Consider the following 21843-nt stretch of genomic DNA (forward strand, 5'->3'; position numbering starts at 1 on the left):
ATTTTTTTTCTTTTTTAGTCGTTTTTTTGGTAGTTTTTTTAATTGGGCGTCGAGAGCATGTTTTCTTCTTGCTTCACAAGCGAAGGTGCTGCTGCTGATGCCGTCGTGGTCATTAAGGGGATGAGCTTCTGTATCGGCTTGCTCAATCCTCTCTGTGTCGGAGCTCGTTAATTAGAGTCGTTAAAAGTTTGATATTTTGTTGTTTTTTTGGTATAGAGGGCAGTAGAGGAGGCGAGAAAAGAGATAGTAGCCTTTTGAGCTACCCCTACCCCTTCTCTCTCCCTCTTTACCCACAAGTTCATTATCTTTTCGTAGCTCGTCGGCTTGCCAAGTGTGACATGGCCAACAACTCATACTAAAAAGGTCATGAAAGACAAAGGAAAACCACTTCACATCTCCTTGACAGCTTGTAAAACTGTCACACTGCCCTACTTGCTGTTGCAAGAACAGGTGGGCGATCTGTCAATATGTCCTAACCGGACTTGTATTATACGCGATGGATTTCATGGATTTCCGTTCAAATGGAATCGTGAAATCTGATGCGTATGAAAGGTGGTGAGCGTGAGCAGAATGCAATCAGACTGCCGTGTGATTGCTGTCAATTCCTGGCGAAACAGGATTATGCGGCAAAACCAAAGATGTTTGGACGGCTTCGTCGATCGCACTGATCTAAATTGAGAAGGGGGTTCATCGAATTGGTAAGCGTGCTAGGCATTATCATGGAGCATTAATCGAATAAATGGTAACCCGGAACCGTCGCTATGCAAATAGAACAAACACGCAAGATCATTTTTTTTCTGTACAGAAGATCCCATCAGGTGGTGCAGATGGAATAAGGGGAGTTGGGGTGATGCAGACCATGAATATCGACATCAGAACAGTAATAGTCTAGCTGGCAATCACCGTCTGTATGCGTCTATTCATTGGTGAAGATGAGGTTGAGTTTTCTGGTGACGATGAATCCAGTAAAGAAGAAAGGTCACCACGATGCCGGATGGTGCGACGAGACTGGCTTGAGCCTGGGTCATCAAACATTCGCGTGAAAGCAGGACTGGAGTCGCTTTGACGATCACGCCTTGGAGTTCCGGCAGGGCTCTGCGTTATTTGCTCGGCCCGACGAACAACATCTGACAAGGAATCACGTAGCTCTCCTGCTCTCTTGACCAGGACTCTCAAGCTGTTTGTATCGAAATGCATCTTGGTATCTGAACGAGGCTGAGATTCTTGGTTGGGGGCAGAACGATGCATGGCTTCCATTACCGAGCGAGCGCCGTTGGCGGCTTCTTGCTGCTTATCGGCTCGCAATTCGGGTGTCCGAGAGAGAGTAGGACGTTCCAAAGGCAAGGTGTCATCAACCAATGGCCAATTCCCACCAAAGATGTCATCGTCGGGGGAAAAGACAGATCGTCGTTTCGGAGAATGACGCTCACGAACTACAGCCGTCTTTGACATGGGCTCCTTGATATCGAAGGCCATGTCGAATTTGGTGAACGAGATATCAGCGAAAACATCGTCGTCGTCGTCATCGTCGTCGGAAAATCCATCGTTGTTGTCGAATTCGTCCATGGTGTCGGTGGAGTTGCCGTCAATTTCTCCGTCTACTGATTCCTCCTCATCGGGCGAGGCGAGGGCAATGACACCCTCGGCCTCTTTCCACAAAGTCTTCTGTGGGCCATCGAGCATATCCATATCGCGCCCGTGGCGACACAGTCGCTTGAGATCGTTGACGAGTAATGACAGTTCGCGGATTTGTCCCGAATGCGCTTTCACACTAGGCTGGGATGCACGGATGGATTCAGGTACTGAGAATAACTTGTCATCAGTTGTGCCATCGTTTTCATTGGCACCGCCATCAAACTCGAAATCCTCGTCCCAATCCTCACTGACTCCCTTTGAGCCCAGTCCCCAAGTGCCGTACTTGGCACCGTTGGAAGATTTAGCCTCATCCATAGCGTGCGAGAGAGGAACGCTCTGGCTCCGTATGTGCGCTGGGACAGGGTTGCGAATAACGGAACGTCCGCCCCTGGCGTCGAGTTCCTGCTTTTCGTAAGACGTCTTGGGACGTAAGGGAACACCGCCCGAGTTGCCCCGGTCATGAAAGGAAGTTTCACTCCAGTCGAACAGGTTGTTTAGAGGCCGATCATCGTGGTCCATATCAGACATGTGGTCGAGGCTCAGATTCGCCAGCGCAATCCTGACATTGGGGTTAATGTGTCGCGAGTTGAGCGAGCTTCCTTTGGAAGGGGGAGAGAGTGGGTTGAAATGGGCGTCGTCGTCACCGGCCCAGTCTTCGTCAAAGTCGTCGTCGAGAGAAATGCGACCAAAGTCTTTCGCATAGAGCGATACGCCGTTCTGGGACGACTCTGAGCTGATGCGAGGTAGGGTGAGGACATGGCGGCTAGAGTATCTCGCCCTGGCACCGACCGACTCGACTCCCGTGGGCATCACCGTACTTTCGTCCTCCTCCATGATGTCTGTGTCACCGCCCCAGGTATGACCCAAGATTTCCTGTATTGAGAGGCGTTTGGTCCTACCATTATTTCCTGCGGTGCTCGGGGGGGAGTCGTCATAAATAGAATCCAAGGGCGTCTCCACGGCCCTTGTGCGACTGGAAGCTGCCGTGCGCAACGAGTCGAACACGGTGTCACTCCTGTAGTCGGCGTCGTCCTCATCCCCTGACGTGAAGCCACGGGCGTCGCTTTCGAAGCTTTCGGCGACGGCGAAGCCCTCGTGCAATGGCGACGTTGTTAGCTGCGACATGGCTGCGGAGCTTGTCGAGCTCCCCGAGGGCTGGTGCTGCCGTGTTGGGTGAGAGACCGCCCCGCCAGGCGATCCTAAGCGTGGGACTTCGATTTGAAAACTCGAGTTTCTAGGAGCGGGGAGAAGTGGGGAGGAATGGCTTCTTTTATGCATTGTTAGCTGAACTTTGGCTGCTGAATCCAGCGTCGGCCCCTGCCGTGCTAAAGAGTTGGGTGGGATCGATGATTGCGCCGGCGCCTTAGAGTCGAGCTCCACGGTGATTTGCGCGCCGCTATTGCTGGGGGCTGACACGTGCCGCCTGTCGCTCACACCATCCGGCTCAGCCCCCCGTTTTGGCCGTCGAAGGCTTCCCGACGTTCCTGGAATCCAATTGCTGACCGGGGGAAAAGGCATAGATTGAGGTCGTGCTGCCTTGCCGGCAGGCGTATTCTCGGGGGAAACCGAGCGATCGACCACGTGAACATCTGTCTCATCTCGGACTTGGCTGAGTTCCTGTCGTCGATCCACGGGGAATGGCGTAATTGGAGGCGCTGAGGCAGCCGACACCATCCTGGGCTTGACGAGATGCACTTTTTGGCGATCTTGACCCCCTGGGGCAATGCGCTTTCCAGACAGATTCCGTCCACCTGGGGTGGCCTCTCCTAGACGACTCGCAATGCTACCACCACTGCCTGTGTTCCTAGTGCGCGAATGAAAGAAGGATACCCAGCTAATCTTTCGTGTGCTCTGGGGTTGTATGGGCGCAAGAAGATTTTCTTGCAGTGATGATGACTGGTCGAAGGAAAAAGCAGGTGATGGCAGGTTCGTTAAATCTGCACTCTGACGGAAATGATGGAGCGTGGCAGATCTCTGGTGGCTCGTCGCAGGTCGGCGCAGGATAGATAGATGCGATTTAGCTCGGGCGCGTGTCGGCGTGGGAACGTCTCCGGCCTTGACTGATGGAGAGCGCTTCACAAGCTTGTTGGGCGATAGAGGGTTGCCGGCAGTATTCGGCCTGGATAGAATCGGGGCTGACGAGGTGTATGACTGGGACATTGAGGGCGAATCCGGCCCAACGCTGGATCTCGACCTCACGCTTCCCTGACGCGACAACGGGGGGCGACGGATCGAGAGCCTCCTAATCCAAGATCCGCTCGACGAGGTGGAATCCCTAGGTCCCTCTGGCGTCGGTGATGCTGAAGCCTCTCTCAACAACGACCGCCTGTCAGCGGTTGCCTTGGGCGATGCAACAGGTTGATGTGACGGCCTCTGGTAGCGCGACAGAGGAGGGCGAGACACGGTGATGGGGCTGGACACTGCGTCCTGCTGCGGGTACTCGGCTTCTATTGATGGCGCATCGAAGTCGGCTTGGTATCGTAGGGGAGACAAAACACCCGCCGGGGCAGTCACTGGCAGTTCGCGATCAAACGAGATTTCCTTTCTCAGCTGGCTCTGTCGCTTCTTCGGGGGAGCTGGCTCGACAGGCTGGCCAAACACCAAGCCGCTGGCCGCTGCAGCAATGGCAGTGCCGGTCCCAATAAGCTACAGTAAACGAATCGTTAGACAAAGTCCAAGCATTTACAATCTGCGCCTGTCCAGGCCCAAATGCTCATGTTCCTGCACCATTTCCTTCCCGCAGCGCTGGGCGGCACAATGGCTGCCTTGCCAGACGGTTGGGCTGACTTGTGCCGTTTCCAAAGGGCAGCAAATGGAACTTACACTGGGAACCGTCTGCATGATTACTGGCGAGGCGACCACCCTCGAATTGAACAGACGAGCCGGCAGAGCAAAACAGAGCTGAGCAGCAGGCGCATCGTCAAGTCAATGGACAGCCTCAGGCGCTGTTGGAGAGGGTGAGTCTCCCTGGGCGCAGGAGAAGGGCAAGGTTGAGTCGTCGGTTTTGTTTTGTCCGTTGCAAACGTTAGTTGGGTCAGCTTCCCTTGGCTGGACTGGAACTCGAGACGCGCGCCGCCGGAAAAAATAAGGCGGTTGTTTTGGGACTGCGAGCCCACAGCCCGGGGGGAGGCGGAGGGTAGATAACAGGCGACTGGCCAGGGAGAGGGAGAAGGGAGAAGGGGGTAACGAAATGAAAAGAGGTGGAAAACGAGAAGAAGGGGACAGGAAATGAGGAGGCTATTTCCTGCCTTATGGTCCCTGCTTGCGGGCAGTGAGGTGAGCGAGCGAGCGGGAAGAGAATCAAAGATGGGATCCAAATGGGATTAATGGGAAGAGGCATGGGCTGGACTGGGATGGGAGAGAGATGCCGGGCAGCCCAGTGACACACATGTAGGTACCTGTACAGCCCAGTAGACACCACACAACTCTCATGCTGCAGCACTACTGGAACTCAACTGTAAACAGCACTGGCGCCTGTTTGATTGACGCTGCAGCTGCAGCAAGTCTGGAGACTGGAGACTGCAATCTTAGCGGCTCGATCATGGGCTAATTACAGTAGCGGAGCCCGCTGATGCTCGGCGCTGAAGCTTAGGTGCGAAACACGCCGCTGGTGGGCGGCTGAGACCAGCTGGGCCCCCCCGCTGAAACGGGCTGTCGTGGGTACGTACCGCCTCCCGTTTTGAACGGGGGCCCCCCTTGAAGCGAACCTTGAAGCCATGAAGGGAACGGATGGCGCTTGTGACAGTGGCCGCCAGGAGTTGGCTCACAGCCACGCCGTGCCGTTGCTGATGCTAATTCCTACTATTATCTCCCAAAGCGGCACAGAAGCCACTCGGTCTACACCGAGCAAAACGGAGCAGCAATTTCGGCGCCGGGTCGTTGAAGATGCGCCCTTGTCTATGTTGTTGCTCGCCTGGCAGGGCTTAGCATGGGTGAGCTACAGGTAGGTGCATGTTCTCAGGGCGGCAACAACAACAACGACAACAACAACAAAGGTAAACAACAAAGACGGACTACTGTAAGTTTCCTTTTTTTTTTTTTTTCTGGGTCTCATCCTCTTTTGCCCGGCTCGTCTTGGGCACCGGCACATCTCAGCAAGAATGTCGCATCCCGGCTGTGGGGGCGGGTCTAATGTACAGTGCCTGGCCACATGCATGCCCAGGTACACGATATCATCACGTCTGTCTGCCCGGAGCATTTTGCGTCTATGGTTCAAATGTAATTTGTGATGAGTACTATCTTGTGTTCCAGTACTCCATACTGCTCTTGTCTAAGCTCCAGGGCCGAGCAATGGCCTGGCCTATCATCCGCCTCCATCGCCGTCCACCTCAAACCCACCACCACGGCCAACATCAGGTACGCTGGCTGGGCCTCTTTGCCGCGGCCTTTAGGCTTCAACACGCGCAGCATCCATTACGAGCCAAGCAATGAATTCCAATTTCCCAATGGGTGCATAGACAAACTCTATCTATATCTGGACGTGCCACACCGCAGTTTCTGGTTGCCAGCACAAGCCCGTTTAGGCCTCCTGCTGCCGCCGGGTGCCGCAAACAAGAGCGCCAGCATATCTCTGTCAGACGCTCAAGACGGGCCCATCGAATCATGTCGAGCTAGGCCAAAACTCTGTTGCCCTGCCTTTGACGCCGTGTCGCCCTCTGAAATTAGCCCGTGGCAGCTTCAGACAGCAACGAGACAGGCACGGGACCCAAAGCGGAGGCCGTCACGAGTCCTCTTTTTGCGTGTTTTTGAGTTTGTCACAAATCTTTTTCCCAGGTCGGCGAGTACTAAGATGGATAAGATGGATGCCATTACCGCATTAATCAAGTACAAGTACTGCCTGAATACGGAGTTCATACTCGTGCGTGCCCATCAACTTCATCAAACTTCAAATGAATGAAATGGACGTGGCACCAGTTATTCCAGGTACCAGCCCAAGGAGTGCTCTGTTGTCTCACCAGCTCCCCCCCCCCCCCCCCCCCCCTCGAGCCCATGAGCCCACCGCATCGCATCTCGAAATCTGTGGATGGCATCACCCAACTCGACAGATCTCCGCTGTGAGACAGCATCTCGCTTCGTGCCTGGCCCTCGCCAACAAACGAGCGGCGGCCACATGCGCTCGAGGCATGTCCGTGTGCTGCACGTTGTACGCAAATATTTTTAGCCTCGATCCGTGGCCCTCATCATATTACCACAGGCCCAGTGCATGCCGCAACATCTTCGTCCTGTCTGTAACGAATTTCCCTCCCTCGTGCGTTGGCTGGCTGTCTCGTCGCCCCTGGCATGTGGTTTCCCGGAGAACGTGGGCTCGCCAAGATAGAATTCCATTGAAGCGCAGAGTCCTCTCTCTGCTCGGTGCCGAAAGCAACAGAGAGCTGTTGTTTGCGCGTATCTGCCATGAGCCATGAGCCATGCGCACATGAGAAGCACAGACGCAGCCATCGGCCAATGGACGGGCCCGACACATGCAGTTTTGCAACTCTCTCTCCAGCAGTGTTTTCCCTCTCCGCCCTCTCTCCAATGCCATTGGAGGCGGGCCTTGCTGTCGGCGCCAACGAGCGCTATGCTGCATTAATGGATGGATCGCGATTCTACTAGGCTACTAGTATTTGCTAACCGCTGGGCCCGGCATGAGGCCAGCCCTCAGCTGGCGACCTAGCTTCGGGCAAGTTGGAACGTCAGCTCGACGCAATCCCGCTCATTTCTCGATAGTTTCCAAGGCTGCTGCTACTCAGCATGAAATCATGCCACTTGATGCGGCTACTGTCGCGTTGATCGTGCCGATCGCGGGCGGTGCTGTTTTTAGAACCATTGTCCGCTCGCTCCTCTTTGCGATACAGCCTGAATCGACGATCAATCTGATCCTCATCTCCAAAACCCCTCTATTGTGGAGGTGATCAGGGCGAATAGACTCGATGCAGCATCAGGATTCATAAATATTCAGCTCTCATGAGCCAATTGGCCTGTCATGGTTGTTGGGCAGCTTCTGGAACCAGCCAATGAGCGGCAATCGTCGCCTTACATGCATTGGTCTGCTAGCCCGCCCCTCAATGACGGACCTGAAACCGCATTGATTTTACTAGCGACAGGTTTGCTTGCATCATCATCCAAGTTTCGATCAGGGCTTCCATCGGATCTCCTCCGATGAGGTTGGGTCTGTTGTTCTTAGTTGCGGCTCTGCTAACATTGAGTCAGTTGCTTCAACACATGGCGAGACATTTCACTCCCTGCAAGCCAAGGACAACTCGTCTCCAAGACACTCATTTCTTGTAGCAAACATGCAACTCGGACGCACACACAATAGAGCCTTCTCGACCCTTTCGTACCGCCTTTAGCATCCAACGGACAAGTCATCAAGGGATTCACAGTAGTTACCCCGGGGGACGAGCTCGTTTCTGGGCAACCCGCGGGGATTTACGGAACATTCAAGTCTTCTTCCCGTCTTACACGGTAGGATTGTGACTTCTTTTTCTAATCAGCGTGCCGAACGGTGCTCGTATTCAACTAATCCAGCTTAGCAGTAAAACAGCGCCCACTTTCACAATGTAATATGCAGGGAAATTTATCATGACCATCTCTCTAGCGTTTCAGGTCCCATGTGAAAATATCACTCGGCCATGTTGCACAAAAGCCCATCACAATTCCGAGGGCTTTGCTTTTTCTGAGCTCTCACCGCATATGTGCAATTTCGCTAGATGAGCTCATCCGGCTTCTCTGACTCGCTGCTCACAACGTATGGTAAACCTGCTAAGATCTTGCTCCCTGTTATTCTGCGGAGACGGCCCCGCGGCTCCAATTCTACGGAAGCAATGGCAGTGTCAAAAGGGCTTGCCAGCTATCCCTGACAGCTACGAGCTTGCAGCTCTTCATCATGGGCGAGCCGCAGTCATGAACTGCATTGTTCTTTTTCATCTCCGTCCCATGGCGAGCATGTCTGACACATGTGAAGCAAGGCAATGACTTCCCTGCTGCTTTTTCTTCCCCAGTGCCGATCCACTAAGCAACCAAGCAAGGAGGTAGCACTACTTGTACGCTGGACAATGTGACTGATGTAATTGCAAAGTAACACATGCGTCGTTTAGTCCGGTATCGAGAGATTTGCGGAAGACGTCAATTGCCTACATCACCCCAGCAGCAATGCTGTACGTACACTGCAAAAGGGAGTTATCATGTGGTGTACCCTTCCTGCAAGGCGAGATTAGACGTATCAATGTGCGACAGCAGCAACTCGGAATCAAACACACCGAGATTTGCTGCTGAGATCCAAGTTGCACAGCCACTGCCTGCGCTATACACGTATGCAAAGGCAATAAGAAAATTCTCCGGCCCTCCAAAACGGCGGCGCTTCCTTTACGATGTCACACACACCAAACAGCACCATGTAACTATTTTGTAGTAGCGGCTCGAAAGAAGGCGCGAAAAACAAGACGGGAAATTTGATATTGAGCGGCCAAGATGCCTCCGATAGGCCATGATTGGATCGGGTTGTCCATCCCGAAATCTTGCTTTTCTAGCCCCCAGCGTCAGTAACGCGTTGTTCTCGCGCGAAGACGCCCTTGGGATTTCGACAAGGGTGCTCAGTTTAGGTTTGCGCAAGCCTATTGGCTGCTGTGCGGCATTAGCCCGAGTTTCGCAGCTGGATTTGGCACATCGAAACAGACCAGCCGTCCCTTGTCAGCTTATAGAGTTCACAGCTTGCGGCATGGAAATTCGAGGGCCTGGGGCTTCGGCGTCCTTTGAGAGTTATGCCCTGATTGGGACACTCGAAACGTTGGCATTTTTGAAGAAGCGCCCCGAACCGCGGGCGCCATGGCGAGATAGTTTGAACGGTGTTCCCGTTACCGTTGAAGTGAGCGTCAATTACTGTTCTGGGAGCTCCGTTTGACGGATTCAGATGGGAGAAGGGCGCCTCTATTGCGCCGTTGTCTGATTTTGGAATTACACTTCGTCTAGAATATTCCCCAATGGCAAGAAGCTTCACGACAGCTCTTTGCTGACATCATGAGCTAAGGTAACCTACTATTAGTAGAGCTCTTTGGAGGTATTGGTTTATAGCATAATATCGAATTATCGGGGTTAACGCCGGCTTCTGCTCTGCCAGCTGCAAAAAGAGCTCTGCCGGACCGTTTCGGCCCGCTCACCCAAACGTCACCAATCATGGCGGGGCACACGGCAGCCCAGAGAATTTCAAGATTGAAGCTCGTAGATGCGAACATCTCCAAAGCGGGCAAGCTATACAGACAATCGGCCGGAGCTTCTTCGCCCTAGATTCCGAATCGAGGCCGCCGACGATTTGTCTGGAATCAGACACCAAACAGGTTCCGCTCCCGCAAGGCTGCATATTCGCCTGCAATCATGGAGTCCGAGATCAGGGCCGTCCTCCCCAACATCGACCCGGTGCTATCTGACTACTCGGTTGGATACCTGACGCACGCTTCCACCGCCTGGACAGACGAAGAGAACGAGGCGCAAATCTCTCCTCTCAACGAAGCTGCTTCGACAATTACCGAATTGCTTCTCTCTGCCTCCGGAGGCGCAGATCCCGCCCAAGAGGAAAAGATCAAGCAGCTCGTGGAGAAATGGGTCGACAAGTACGCCGAGGCGAATGGAGGTGAGCGACGGGGGCCCTCCGCCATCAGGAGGCTAGATCAAACGATCCAGGTCAGCTCTCAGCGGAACATGTCGTCCACCTTGGCTGTCGCCGGAGGTGCCGTCGACCTGGAATCTGCCAATGTCAGAAAGGTCGAGTCCAAAGTCGACCGCAAGAAGCTCGAAAAGGCCGAGAGAAAGATTGCCGCCAAGCAGCAGAAGAAGACGTTTAAGACGGTCGAATATGAGGCCTCGAGATTGCTTGACCAGCCCGAGGATGCGCAGTCGTACGAAGAGTTCTACATGGCCGTCAACCCTCTTCAGCTGGGTTCGTCAGGAGCCAACAAGACGAAGGATATCAAGCTGGATAACATTGACGTGTCCATTGGTGCTAACCGCATTCTTACCGACACCACTCTTACGTTGGCATACGGTCATCGCTACGGTCTTGTTGGTAACAACGGTGTTGGTAAATCCACACTGCTCAGAGCTCTCTCCAGGAGAGAAGTTGCCATTCCGACACACATTTCTATTCTACACGTCGAGCAGGAGGTGAACTATATCATCTTACCCGTATGTGTTTTCGTGCAATTACTAACTTGTCCCTGCTAGATTACGGGTGACGATACTCCGGCTCTACAAGCAGTTCTTGATGCCGATGTCTGGAGAAAAGTTCTTATCAGGGAACAAGACGTAAGGCAACCTTGGTGACGCCAGTTTCCTAAAAGCACATCATCTGACTTGATTTTATAGGATCTCACGACTAGGTTGGCAGAGTTGGAGGTCAAGCGCGCTCCATTGGCCGATACTTCGGCAGATGCTGCCAGACTGGATCTAGAAAAGGAGACCATGGACACCAAGCTGGGCGATGTTCAAGCTAAGCTGGCCGAAATGGAATCTGACAAGGCAGAGTCTCGTGCCGCCAGTATTCTGGCCGGTCTTGGTTTCTCGCCCGAGAGACAGCAATTTGCAACCAAGACCTTCTCTGGTGGTTGGCGTATGCGTCTGGCGCTGGCGCGTGCTCTGTTCTGTGAGCCTGATCTGTTGTTGCTCGACGAACCGTCCAACATGTTGGACGTTCCTTCGATTACTTTCCTTTCAAATTATCTCCAAGACTACCCCAGCACAGTTCTTGTCGTCTCTCACGACAGAGCATTCCTCAACGAAGTCGCGACAGACATTGTGCACCAGCACTCTCAGCGACTCGACTACTACCGCGGAGCCAACTTCGAGTCCTTCTACGCTACGCGCGAGGAGCGCAAGAAGGTGGCCAAGAGAGAATACGAGAAGCAGATGGCAGAGCGAGCGCATCTGCAGGCCTTTATCGACAAGTTCCGATACAATGCGGCCAAATCGTCAGAAGCTCAATCCCGTATCAAGAAGCTCGAGAAGATGCCCGTGTTGGAGCCACCGGAGAAGGAATACGATGTCAAATTCCAATTCCCCGAAGTGGAAAAGCTGTCACCTCCCATCATCCAGATGTCAGGAGTCAGCTTTGGGTACACTCCTGACAAGCCGCTGCTGAGCAACGTAGATCTCGATGTTCAGCTGGATTCCCGTATCGGTATTGTCGGACCCAACGGTGCTGGTAAGACGACGGTCTTGAAGCTCCTTGTTAGCAAGCTTGAAGCATCAAAGGGTCTCGTCACATCGCACCCCAGACTCCGCATCGGATTTTTCGCGCAGCACCACGTAGACTCGCTCGACCTCACTATGAGTGCCGTCAGCTTCATGGCCAAGGCGTATCCCGGAAAAACGGACGAGGAATATCGACGCCAGTTGGGAGCCTTTGGCATTACGGGCACAACCGGTCTACAAAAGATGGCGCAGCTTTCCGGAGGTCAGAAGTCGAGAGTGGCATTCGCCTGCTTGGCACTGACGCAGCCGCACATTCTCGTGCTGGACGAGCCGTCTAACCATCTGGATATCGAGGCTATGGATGCGCTGGCCGAGGCGCTGAACGAATACCAGGGAGGCGTGCTGATGGTTTCCCACGACGTGACAATGCTGCAGACGGTGTGTACATCGCTGTGGGTGTGCGACGGCGGTACGGTTGAGAAGTTTGACGGCACGGTGCAGCAGTACAAGAAGAAGATTGCGGCTCAGGCAGACGCTGCGGGCGTTGTCAAGGCGCATTAAAGAGGGGATTGATGTTTAATCAAATTGATATCAATTGGCGTGTCAGCCACTCTCATTGACCAGTGCCAAACTACCTACCTACCTAGTGCCTAACCTACATGTTGTAATACCTTGGTAGCAGTAGATATACCTGGGCCTGTCATCATCGTCGCTGTTGTCGTGTCGTCGATACTATCTGTAGCCACCTGTATTCGTATACATGCAGCTTTGCCGGATCCCCGCTTGAATGCGGCCAAAATGTGGGGGCCGCCAGCTCTCATCTCGGCTCGTGAGCTGGCGCTGCATGAGATGGAGACCCCAAAAAGACTTGGTGTTGCGGTAAAGGGGACTGGCAGTCTGTTTATTCTCGCTCTCTTTGGGGGGGGGGGACAGGAGACAATGGCACCAACAAGCCCAAGGGACCAGGCATCAAAACTGCCTAGCGTGCCTGCATGTTCTCGCTACATGGCTATTTGGCGGAGCGATGGGCCTCTGGAGAAGTACAGGTTACCAGTGCCTGATGCTGGTATTGATTGATTGCTGTCAACCCTCTCTGTGATGGAAAGGGTTCATGTTTGATTGGATCAATTGTATCGTACAGTTCAATACGAATTGAGTATTATGGAGTTGTATATGGCCATTTGCACGTCAGAAAATACTATCTATTGTCCTTGAAAGAACAAAAGAGACAGAGAGCTGGTCCCCCAGCACCCAGTCTTTGCTTGATGTTTTCCCCTATTCGGGGGGAGGACCTCTACATGTACTAACTACAGGTAGTACTAGCACCAACATCACCTAGCCTTCAGCGAGCTTCCAAGCAGCCACTGGCTCTCCTTCCCCGGCCACGCCCCGCCTGGTGATGGGGCCATGGCGGTGAACCATTTCATCTCCACCTGCTTCCCAACTCAAACAAAAACCACCAGCTCCTCGAGCCCAAGCTCTTGTCCTGCAAACCCGCCACGGCTCACCATAGCTCGCTCTCTTTTGCGTCTCTTTCTGCCTCAATCCTAATTTCCCCCAGCATCATCACTAGCCACCATGCGTGAGATTGTAAGTTCCCCCTCTTGTTGTTTACTTTCTTGGGCTCCCGCCACGCGTTTGGCGCACTGGAGCCCCTGAAATTATACCCCGCCAACCACGACAAAACGAACACTTTGGCGTTTTCTGCGCAGCAATTCAGCGCGATTGAGGCGTGTCGTGATGTCCTGAGGTTGCCGTTTGCTAATTGTTGATTCTTTTTCGATGAATAGGTTCACATCCAGACCGGCCAGTGCGTAAGTTGACTTCCCTCCACGATGCCCTCCCGAATCCGCGGCCAGGAGCTTACACTCTTTGACAGGGTAACCAAATCGGTGCCGCCTTTTGGCAGACCATCTCTGGCGAGCACGGCCTCGACAGCAATGGTATCTATGGAGGCTCTTCCGAGCTCCAGCTGGAGCGCATGAACGTCTATTTCAACGAGGTACGTGTTTTCTTTGCCTACCCGACGCGGACGCTTGAGGAGCCCCCTATTCTGACCCTCGGGTACTGCAGGCCAACAACAACAAGTATGTTCCTCGCGCTGTCCTCGTCGATCTTGAGCCCGGTACCATGGATGCCGTCCGTGCCGGTCCTTTCGGTCAGCTCTTCCGACCCGACAACTTCATCTTCGGCCAGTCCTCTGCCGGAAACAACTGGGCCAAGGGCCACTACACTGAGGGCGCTGAGCTCGTCGACAACGTCCTTGATGTGATCCGCCGTGAGGCCGAAGGCTGCGACTGCCTCCAGGGCTTTCAGATCACACACTCCCTTGGTGGTGGTACCGGATCCGGTATGGGTACTCTTTTGATCTCCAAGATCCGCGAGGAATTCCCCGACCGAATGATGGCCACCTTCTCCGTCGTGCCATCCCCCAAGGTGTCCGACACCGTCGTTGAGCCCTACAACGCCACCCTCTCCGTCCACCAGCTGGTCGAGAACTCCGACGAGACCTTCTGCATTGACAACGAGGCTCTCTACGACATCTGCATGCGCACCCTGAAGCTGTCCAACCCTGCTTACGGTGACCTGAACTACCTCGTCTCCGCCGTCATGTCTGGCATCACCACCTGTCTGCGATTCCCCGGTCAGCTTAACTCTGATCTGCGCAAGCTGGCTGTCAACATGGTTCCTTTCCCTCGTCTCCACTTCTTCATGGTCGGTTTCGCTCCCCTGACCAGCCCCGGTGCTCACTCGTTCCGTGCCGTCACCGTGCCGGAGCTCACCCAGCAGATGTTCGACCCCAAGAACATGATGGCTGCTTCCGACTTCCGCAACGGTCGTTACCTGACCTGCTGCTCCATCTTGTAAGTAATGAAGCTGTCCGAGAAATACCAAGACGCGGTGCTAACAAACATGTCTAGCCGTGGCAAGGTCGCCATGAAGGAGGTTGAGGACCAGATGCGAAACGTGCAGAACAAGAACTCCACCTACTTCGTTGAGTGGATCCCCAACAACATCCAGACTGCCCTTTGCGCCATCCCTCCCCGTGGCCTGAAGATGTCATCCACCTTCATCGGTAACTCCACCTCCATCCAGGAGCTGTTCAAGCGTGTCGGTGAGCAGTTCAGCGCCATGTTCCGTCGCAAGGCTTTCTTGCACTGGTACACTGGTGAGGGTATGGACGAGATGGAGTTCACTGAGGCCGAGTCCAACATGAACGACTTGGTGTCTGAGTACCAGCAATACCAGGAGGCTGGTATTGACGAGGAGGAGGAGTACGAGGAGGAGGCCCCTGCTGAGCACGAGGAGTAAATGCTCCCTTAGCACAAGCGGGCTTATCTTTCTTTTTCACTTTAAATTCTTGGGGGTGCATTATTCGTGTGTTACCCTTGATTAACGCTGTAGGACTTGCCATACGGGGGTCTGTTTAGATGATTGGACGACCATTTTGATATCCACGCGCGATATGACTGTCGGTCAGATGGCAAGTGTTTGCAAACCTAATGAAAATAAAACGAGTACGATTACGGTACTGTAACGCAGATTGAGTGGCTGGTCCCGATTTGTCCGCGTGCATGTTTTGATGAAGCCAGACGAGGCACAATTAACCGTAGACTTTGCTCTGTAAATCCACTCTAGGGTTGGCCATATGTTGGAGGAAAGAGTTCCTTTTTTTTTTTTCGCTTTACTTGCGAATATCCATTGGACCTTGAGATTGCCTTTGCAGCACCAAGAACAACATTCAATGCCTCGTAAATCGTCGCTCGTCCAAGTTTGCCTGGTCTCCACACTCTGTCAGAATCGATCAACAAAGCTCAAGCTAGTCTAATGATTAGAAAATGCCTCCGCCCAATAGCATCAGATGTCGTAAAATACAAGGCATTCTGAAGAGCAGGACAGATACTAGGCAGCCTTACTAAACAAGGGCACTTGGAAACCCGGAAACTACCGCCGTGATATACGTCAGATTCGAGAGATGTGGTTATATAGCATGCTTTTGAATTCTGTGAAATTGACAGCGGCCTTCCTCATTTTTTTTTTTTTTTTTTTTCGGTTTTTAACAAGAATATTTGCATACAGCTGCATTGAATGGACACGATGGAAGAAACGCCAACGTCTAACCCTAAAGATCCTACACTCCGCGATGGCCCCGGTAGTCTAGACGCAACTTTCGACGAATTATTGCTGAAAATCGACAAGAACCTCCAATCTCGGGTCGTAAACTCGCTCAAATGGCTCTCTTTCTCATTCGATGGTGTTCTCGCCATCGATTTGCTCGCCGAGATCTTCGCTCTGCACCCAGACAAGAGTGCCTATTTTGACGAATCAGAGGGGCCGATTTCTACGCAGACTGTCTTGGAAATCTTGTCTGGCTTGGTTGCTGATGATGAGCGTTATGTTTGGCTGGCTGATTCTTCTATCAAGGAGTATCTTACTTCCGAACGAATCAGGCACAGTTCTTCATCTGCTTTTTCGTTTACAGAGACGGAAGCCCACCTATACATTGCTCAGTCCAGCTTGATACATCACCTCCGATGTAATGCCCTGGATCTTTCAAACACTCCTGAAAACGAAGATCAAAATACCCCCAATCTCAAGAACTACGCCGCTCGGAACTGGCCTCTACACCTTGAAGTGGTCCCTCGCCTATCATGGCCACTCGAGACTGCTCAAACCGCGAATCGTGCCCTCGCTGTTCGCAGCCCGAGCCTATGCAGCATGATAGACTCGCTCAATATCCGTCCATTCCTCTGTACCGATGCATGGACGAATCCCCTGATCTACACTGCTTACTTGGGCGCAACCCAGCTCACTGACATGTTAATCTCGGAGGGCCTCGACATGCACGAGTACATTACTCAATGGGACCTGGATGAAGCCTTGTTAAACGCAAGCTCAGCGGGAAAACTAGAAACCATCCACCTCCTCCTTGCTAAAGGCGCCGGTGTCGACCCAGAAAACGCGACGTATCGCAATCCTTTAAGAGAAGCTGCAGAAGGCGGCCACATAGAAATTGTTCGATTCCTCCTTGAGAGTGAAGCAACATCTGCAGCGCTGAACGATGGCGCTGTGTGCAAATCGGCCATGAATGCTGCAGCCGGGGGAGATCATTTCGACATCATAGAGATGCTTGTCCGTAACGGAACCGAGGTTGACGAATCTACTCTCGAAGCAGTTGCGGGATCATCTAGAGACGAGGCGGTATTATTAGAATGCTTACAGTTTCTACTCGACAACAGCAACGGCATTACAAAGGAAGGGGCACTCTGTGCAGCAGCATTCAAAGGAAATTGGAAGGCATTCGAGCTGCTGCTAAGTAAAGGGGCCGATATTAATGCCCTGGGAAGCCGTTGGGGCAATCCACTTCACATTGCGTGCGCAGCCCATGATATTGATGAATCACGAATCGAATACTTGCTCAGCTTAGGCGCAGATCCCAGCATCCAAGGGGGAGAGCACGGGACGGCCTTGCAAGCAGTATGTTATTCCTATTCCGGCAGGGATGAGGATACCTGTATCAAAGTTGCAAAGCTTCTCCTAGCCCGTGGCGTCGACGTCGGCGCTCAAGGAGGAGAGCATGACAGTGCGTTGAAAAACGCTTGTGCGTCTAGAGGCAAAGAGGGTGTCTGCTGGTACAACATGGTGGAATTGCTCCTCAAAAACGACGCCGACGTGAATGCCCAAGGAGGACCATATGCCAACGCTCTTCAAGTAGCGTGTCATATTGGTAATTCAGACCTTGTGCCGCTGCTCCTGGCCTGGGGAGCAGACGTTAATGCCCAAGGCGGCACCTTTACAACTGCGCTCCACGCTGCTTGTTTCACAAGGCCCAAGGAGGGAAAAGATGGAGATGTCAAGATGGTACAGCTGCTGCTGGACCACGGGGCTGATGTTAATGCCACAGCCAAAAGGAAGGTATTTGGAACAGCACTTCAGGCCGCCTGCGCAGTTGGGAATATGAAGATAGTCCGCCTCCTCCTCGATCACGGCGCAAATCCAAACTTGCAGGGTGGTGGGTATGGCTCTGCACTCCAGGCTGCCTGCCAATGGGGCCATACCGAAGTCGCGCGCTTTCTCCTTGACAACGGCGCAGATGTGAACATACTGGTCCCCAAGATTGGGCGCAGGACCGGGACCGCGCTTCTGACTGCATGCTCCTCCACTCGCAGCAATGATGGCATAGTTCATCTTCTGCTCGATCACGGTGCCTATGTTCGTGTTCCTGGGGTTTCCTCCGGGCCCATTTTGCACGCTGCTGCTTCATCCAACGGGATAAAAGACAATTCCGTATTGCTACGACTGCTGAATCTGGGCGCCGACATCAACCAGGTAGATGAGCGCGGTAGAACTGCCTTGCACTGCCTGCTGCGAATGCGATTCGACAGCAGAGACACAAAGCCGAGCAGGATGCGGCTTCTCATCGAACATGGCGCCGATGTCCATCTTGTGGCTGGAGAATGTGGCTCTCCCCTCCATTGGATATGCGCAGCTCTAACGAACCTTTCTGATTTCTATGAACATGATAGGACAACGGCTCTGCTTCTTGAGATTTGCCCAGAGATTGATGTGAATGTGCAAGGTGGAGAGTGTGGCTCAGCCCTGCAGGCGGCGGCATGGTCTGGCCAGGCGGAATCGATCAAGCTCATTATCGCGAAAGGAGCTCATGTCAACGTAAGAGGCGGTAAGTATGGAAGCGCATTAAACGCTGCCGCTATCATGGGGCACTGGAATATCGTTAAGATATTGCTCGAGAATGGTGCGAAGCCAGACTTTTACTGGCGGGATGAGTTAGACGAGGATTGGCTAGCCGAGGTCCGGAAAGAACATGGGCGAGCAGCTGTAGAAAGGTATAAAAAGTTTTGGGAGGTGGAAAAGAGGAAATTGTCCATATAGTAAACCCAGATAGCAACGTTGTAAATGATGAGAATTGAAGTTGACGCTGAGAATTATCAGTTGAAGTTCAACTACAGGTACATGATACAGTGCGCATAACACGACAAGCCCACCACCCCATCTGCTGACTCAGCAAAAAGTTCAACCCAGTCCAGCGCCATCACCAACCTGCCCACCTCAAAAAGAACGACAACCCAGCCATTGACTGTGCCAGCCTCCCGGCCCAGCCTCTCCAACGCCCAATGGCCGCAATTCTAGCTCCCCGTCGCGGCAAGGCCCTCAGCCAGGCCTTGTCTGCGGCGGCAGCCTCGCCATGCCCGCTCCCTTCGCTCCTCCCGGCATCATCGACCGTCGGCCCCAGCACATGGCCTTCCGCGCGACGACCGTTTTCGACGACACACGCCCGGGGATCGAAGCTGGGGAGGACGCCGCTGTCGATTCCTCCGGGGGTCGAGGTTGTTATGGGCGAGCCGAGGACGTTGAGGTCCGCGACGTCGTATAAGCCCGTTGTGAAGAAGACGATTACTGTCAAGGGACCTCTGGGTGTGTAGCTTTTTTTCTACCGTCTATTGTTGTTGCACTTATTGGAAGACTTTTCTTGATATGAAGGATTTTGCTTTTGTGGATTGCAACAAGTGCGTTAGGCTAACGAGTGCGTGCGATGTAGCAACATTGAATCTGGATGTGCCCGAGTTTGTGGACCTGGTACAGAGCGAAGAGGACAAGACTGCGACGCTGAGCGTGAGGGATCCGAATGAAAAAGAGCAGAAGGAGATGTGGGGTATGTTGTCAATTTGCATTCCTTTCCTTTACCGGAGAGTTAGTCTTGAGCACTGCTAACCTCCGTCTGATTTTGAACCACAGGCACATCATGGTCCTACCTCAGCAACCACATCACAGGCGTCTCCGAAGGCCACACGGCCATCCTCCGCCTCGTCGGCGTCGGCTACCGTGCCAGCGTTGAGCAGCGCGGCGCCAAGGAAGAATACCCCGGCCAAAAGTTCCTCTGCCTCAAGCTCGGCTTCACGCACCCCGTCGAGGTCGGCATCCCCAAGGGCGTCACCGTCACGACGCCGTCGCTGACGCGCATCCTGCTCGAGGGGCCTGACCGTGAGGTGCTCATGAGCTTCGCCGGCAAGGTCAGGAAGTGGAGGCCGCCGGAGCCGTATAAGGGCAAGGGCGTGTTTATCAATGACCAGACGATCAAGTTGAAGCAGAAGAAGATTAAATAAATGACGTGATATGACATGAAAAAGGGGGGGAGGAGGAGGGAATGGCTTGGTCATGATGATGTGACGGCTGTGAATTAAAAGGAGTGTGGGGAGAAACGACAAATGTACAATATGTGGTCTTTGATATGGGTGTTGGACAGAGACTTGTATTATCATCAGTTGAAAAAAAAGGGCCTCTTTTGCGAGGTATTTAGACAAACACATATATATACCTATATATACCATATCTGTATATTACCAACAACCATTTGAGAGTCAATCATGTAGATGTAAGTTTATCCAGTTCCTCAGGATTGTATTTTTACTTTTCCAACTATCACCGCTTATGCAGACGTCTTACAACTTGGCACTCAACACTTCTTGAACCACTTCCAATACCTTCCCATGCACTGCCAAAGGCGCCGCCACAACACCCTTGTTGCCGGCGAGCGTCCGTCCGATGCTAAAGTCTAGCCTCTTGCCATGAATGTCCGTAACCTGGCCGCCTGATTCTCTCACAATGAGATCGCCTGCAGCGTGGTCCCAGATCTTCTCCTGGTAGGTCGCACTCACGGGGAGACGCAAGTAGATGTCTCCCGCACCACGGGCAATAGAGCCGTACTTGGCCTGGCTGTCCATGCGAACGCTTGGCGCAGTGATGCCCAGCTTCTGTGAGATGGCCGCCTGATCTCCGTGGGACGAGTGTCCAGCCTCGACGCTCTCGCAGAAGTTGGCCTTGGTCAAATCATCAATGGCACGCATAGAAATGGGTGTGCCGGCCTCGACATCGAGATTGACCGTCGCGAGCGCGCGGCTCATAGCGCCGTGGCCTTGGACGGCAGAGAAGAGCACGCCGTGACCCTCGTCGGTCTGGTTCTCGCCAATGCCGGTAGTGAGACGAGCAGAGTCGTCGATGGGGAGGTTGGGGCATCCCAGGGCACCAACTTTGACATCGCCATCAACCATGAGAGCGAGACAAACGGCGTACTGGCCTCCACGGAGGAAACCCTTTGTGCCGTCAATAGGATCAATGGCCCAGATGCGTCCCTGAGAGCCGCCAGGGCTGTTTCCCTTGTCGATGAGCTCAACCATGGCATCAACATCCTTGATAGGTCCACCGAGCAGCTCCTCGGCAGCAGCATCGTCTAGCTTGATATCCTTGACCAAATCCCAAATGGTGCTCTTCAGGTTAGCATCCTCCTTCAGCTTCGCAGACTCCTCCTCGGCGACAATGGCATCGCCCGGGAAGTTGTGCTGCAGGGCAGCGATGATGAGCGCCTGCGCGCCAAAGTCGCCGATTGTGACGGGGGACTTGTCGTTCTTGTCGACGGTTCCCTTTGCCTTTTCGTGGAAGACGCGCTTGGTGAGGATGGAGGCGCGCTGGACGGCGAGCTGGGCGATTTGAAGCTCCTTTTCGTACTTGTCCAAACGCATCGTTGCGGCTGGGGTGTGCTGGGAGAAGAAGCGAGTTTGACGGAGGATGGAGGATAGCTGTCCGGGTTGGTGGACGAGGCGGCCGATGAAGAGCGATAGAGAAGCCGTGGCAGCGCCTGTGGAGGGGAAGAGGAGAGACAAGATGAGGACTATGGCGGGGAGGAAGAGGAAGAGGATGAGACGAAGCTTTCGGGAGGAAGAGGGAGAGGCTGGCGATGGACTGCAGGCTGACGGCAGGAGTTTATGTGGAGATGGAGAGGACATTCAACCCAGTCAGACGACGACTATTATTGGGTGCAGGTAGCTGTAGATGAATTAGGTAGGTAAAGGATACTGCCAATCGTGATGACATGTGTAACTTGACTCAACCCCCCGACGGCCCGTCACTTTACTGAGCTGCTGCCCTGCTTGCCTGCTAAATTCGCTGCTGCTACCCCGCAAAACTCCCGATGTCCCGCCGCCTGTCCCGCTGTACCAGCTCCCCTCACGGCGGGGCTCCCCGGCG

At 53.5% G+C, this 21843-nt stretch overlaps 7 protein-coding genes across 7 annotated transcripts; 5 read left to right on the plus strand and 2 right to left on the minus strand.

Moving 5' to 3' along the window:
* Positions 1-900: 900 nt before the first annotated feature.
* TRIVIDRAFT_122881 (uncharacterized protein) lies at positions 901-4047 on the minus strand (the record flags this gene model as incomplete). Its single annotated transcript, XM_014103654.1, has 2 exons — positions 901-3244; positions 3305-4047. Coding segments are annotated over 2 exons (3087 nt in total), but the record flags the coding sequence as incomplete, so codon positions are not given.
* Positions 4048-5351: 1304 nt separating this feature from the next.
* Positions 5352-6532, plus strand: TRIVIDRAFT_199497 (uncharacterized protein; the record flags this gene model as incomplete). Its single annotated transcript, XM_014103655.1, has 4 exons — positions 5352-5567; positions 5631-5653; positions 5887-5991; positions 6130-6532. 4 exons carry the CDS (start codon positions 5352-5354, stop codon positions 6530-6532), a joined length of 747 nt encoding a protein of 248 aa, XP_013959130.1.
* Positions 6533-9863: 3331 nt separating this feature from the next.
* TRIVIDRAFT_72151 (uncharacterized protein) lies at positions 9864-12414 on the plus strand (the record flags this gene model as incomplete). The annotated part of the gene is made up of 3 exons (XM_014103656.1): positions 9864-10773; positions 10834-10914; positions 10975-12414. 3 exons carry the CDS (start codon positions 9988-9990, stop codon positions 12358-12360), a joined length of 2253 nt encoding a protein of 750 aa, XP_013959131.1.
* Positions 12415-13299: 885 nt separating this feature from the next.
* TRIVIDRAFT_72154 (uncharacterized protein) lies at positions 13300-15342 on the plus strand (the record flags this gene model as incomplete). Its single annotated transcript, XM_014103657.1, has 5 exons — positions 13300-13389; positions 13590-13613; positions 13679-13801; positions 13873-14663; positions 14721-15342. 5 exons carry the CDS (start codon positions 13378-13380, stop codon positions 15109-15111), a joined length of 1341 nt encoding a protein of 446 aa, XP_013959132.1.
* A 555-nt stretch (positions 15343-15897) lies between these two features.
* Positions 15898-17116, plus strand: TRIVIDRAFT_61688 (uncharacterized protein; the record flags this gene model as incomplete). The annotated part of the gene is made up of 2 exons (XM_014103658.1): positions 15898-15955; positions 16376-17116. Coding segments are annotated over 2 exons (799 nt in total), but the record flags the coding sequence as incomplete, so codon positions are not given.
* Positions 17117-19061: 1945 nt separating this feature from the next.
* TRIVIDRAFT_138206 (uncharacterized protein) lies at positions 19062-19925 on the plus strand (the record flags this gene model as incomplete). The annotated part of the gene is made up of 3 exons (XM_014103659.2): positions 19062-19236; positions 19361-19474; positions 19558-19925. Coding segments are annotated over 3 exons (657 nt in total), but the record flags the coding sequence as incomplete, so codon positions are not given.
* A 162-nt stretch (positions 19926-20087) lies between these two features.
* Positions 20088-21698, minus strand: TRIVIDRAFT_215714 (uncharacterized protein; the record flags this gene model as incomplete). The annotated part of the gene is made up of 1 exon (XM_014103660.1): positions 20088-21698. The coding sequence occupies one exon, from the start codon at positions 21600-21602 to the stop codon at positions 20262-20264; it is 1341 nt and encodes a 446-aa protein (XP_013959135.1).
* Between the last annotated feature and the right edge of the window lie 145 nt (positions 21699-21843).

Source organism: Trichoderma virens (assembly GCF_000170995.1).
Source record: "Trichoderma virens Gv29-8 chromosome Unknown TRIVIscaffold_4, whole genome shotgun sequence".
NCBI classification, from domain to species: Eukaryota; Fungi; Ascomycota; class Sordariomycetes; order Hypocreales; family Hypocreaceae; genus Trichoderma; species Trichoderma virens.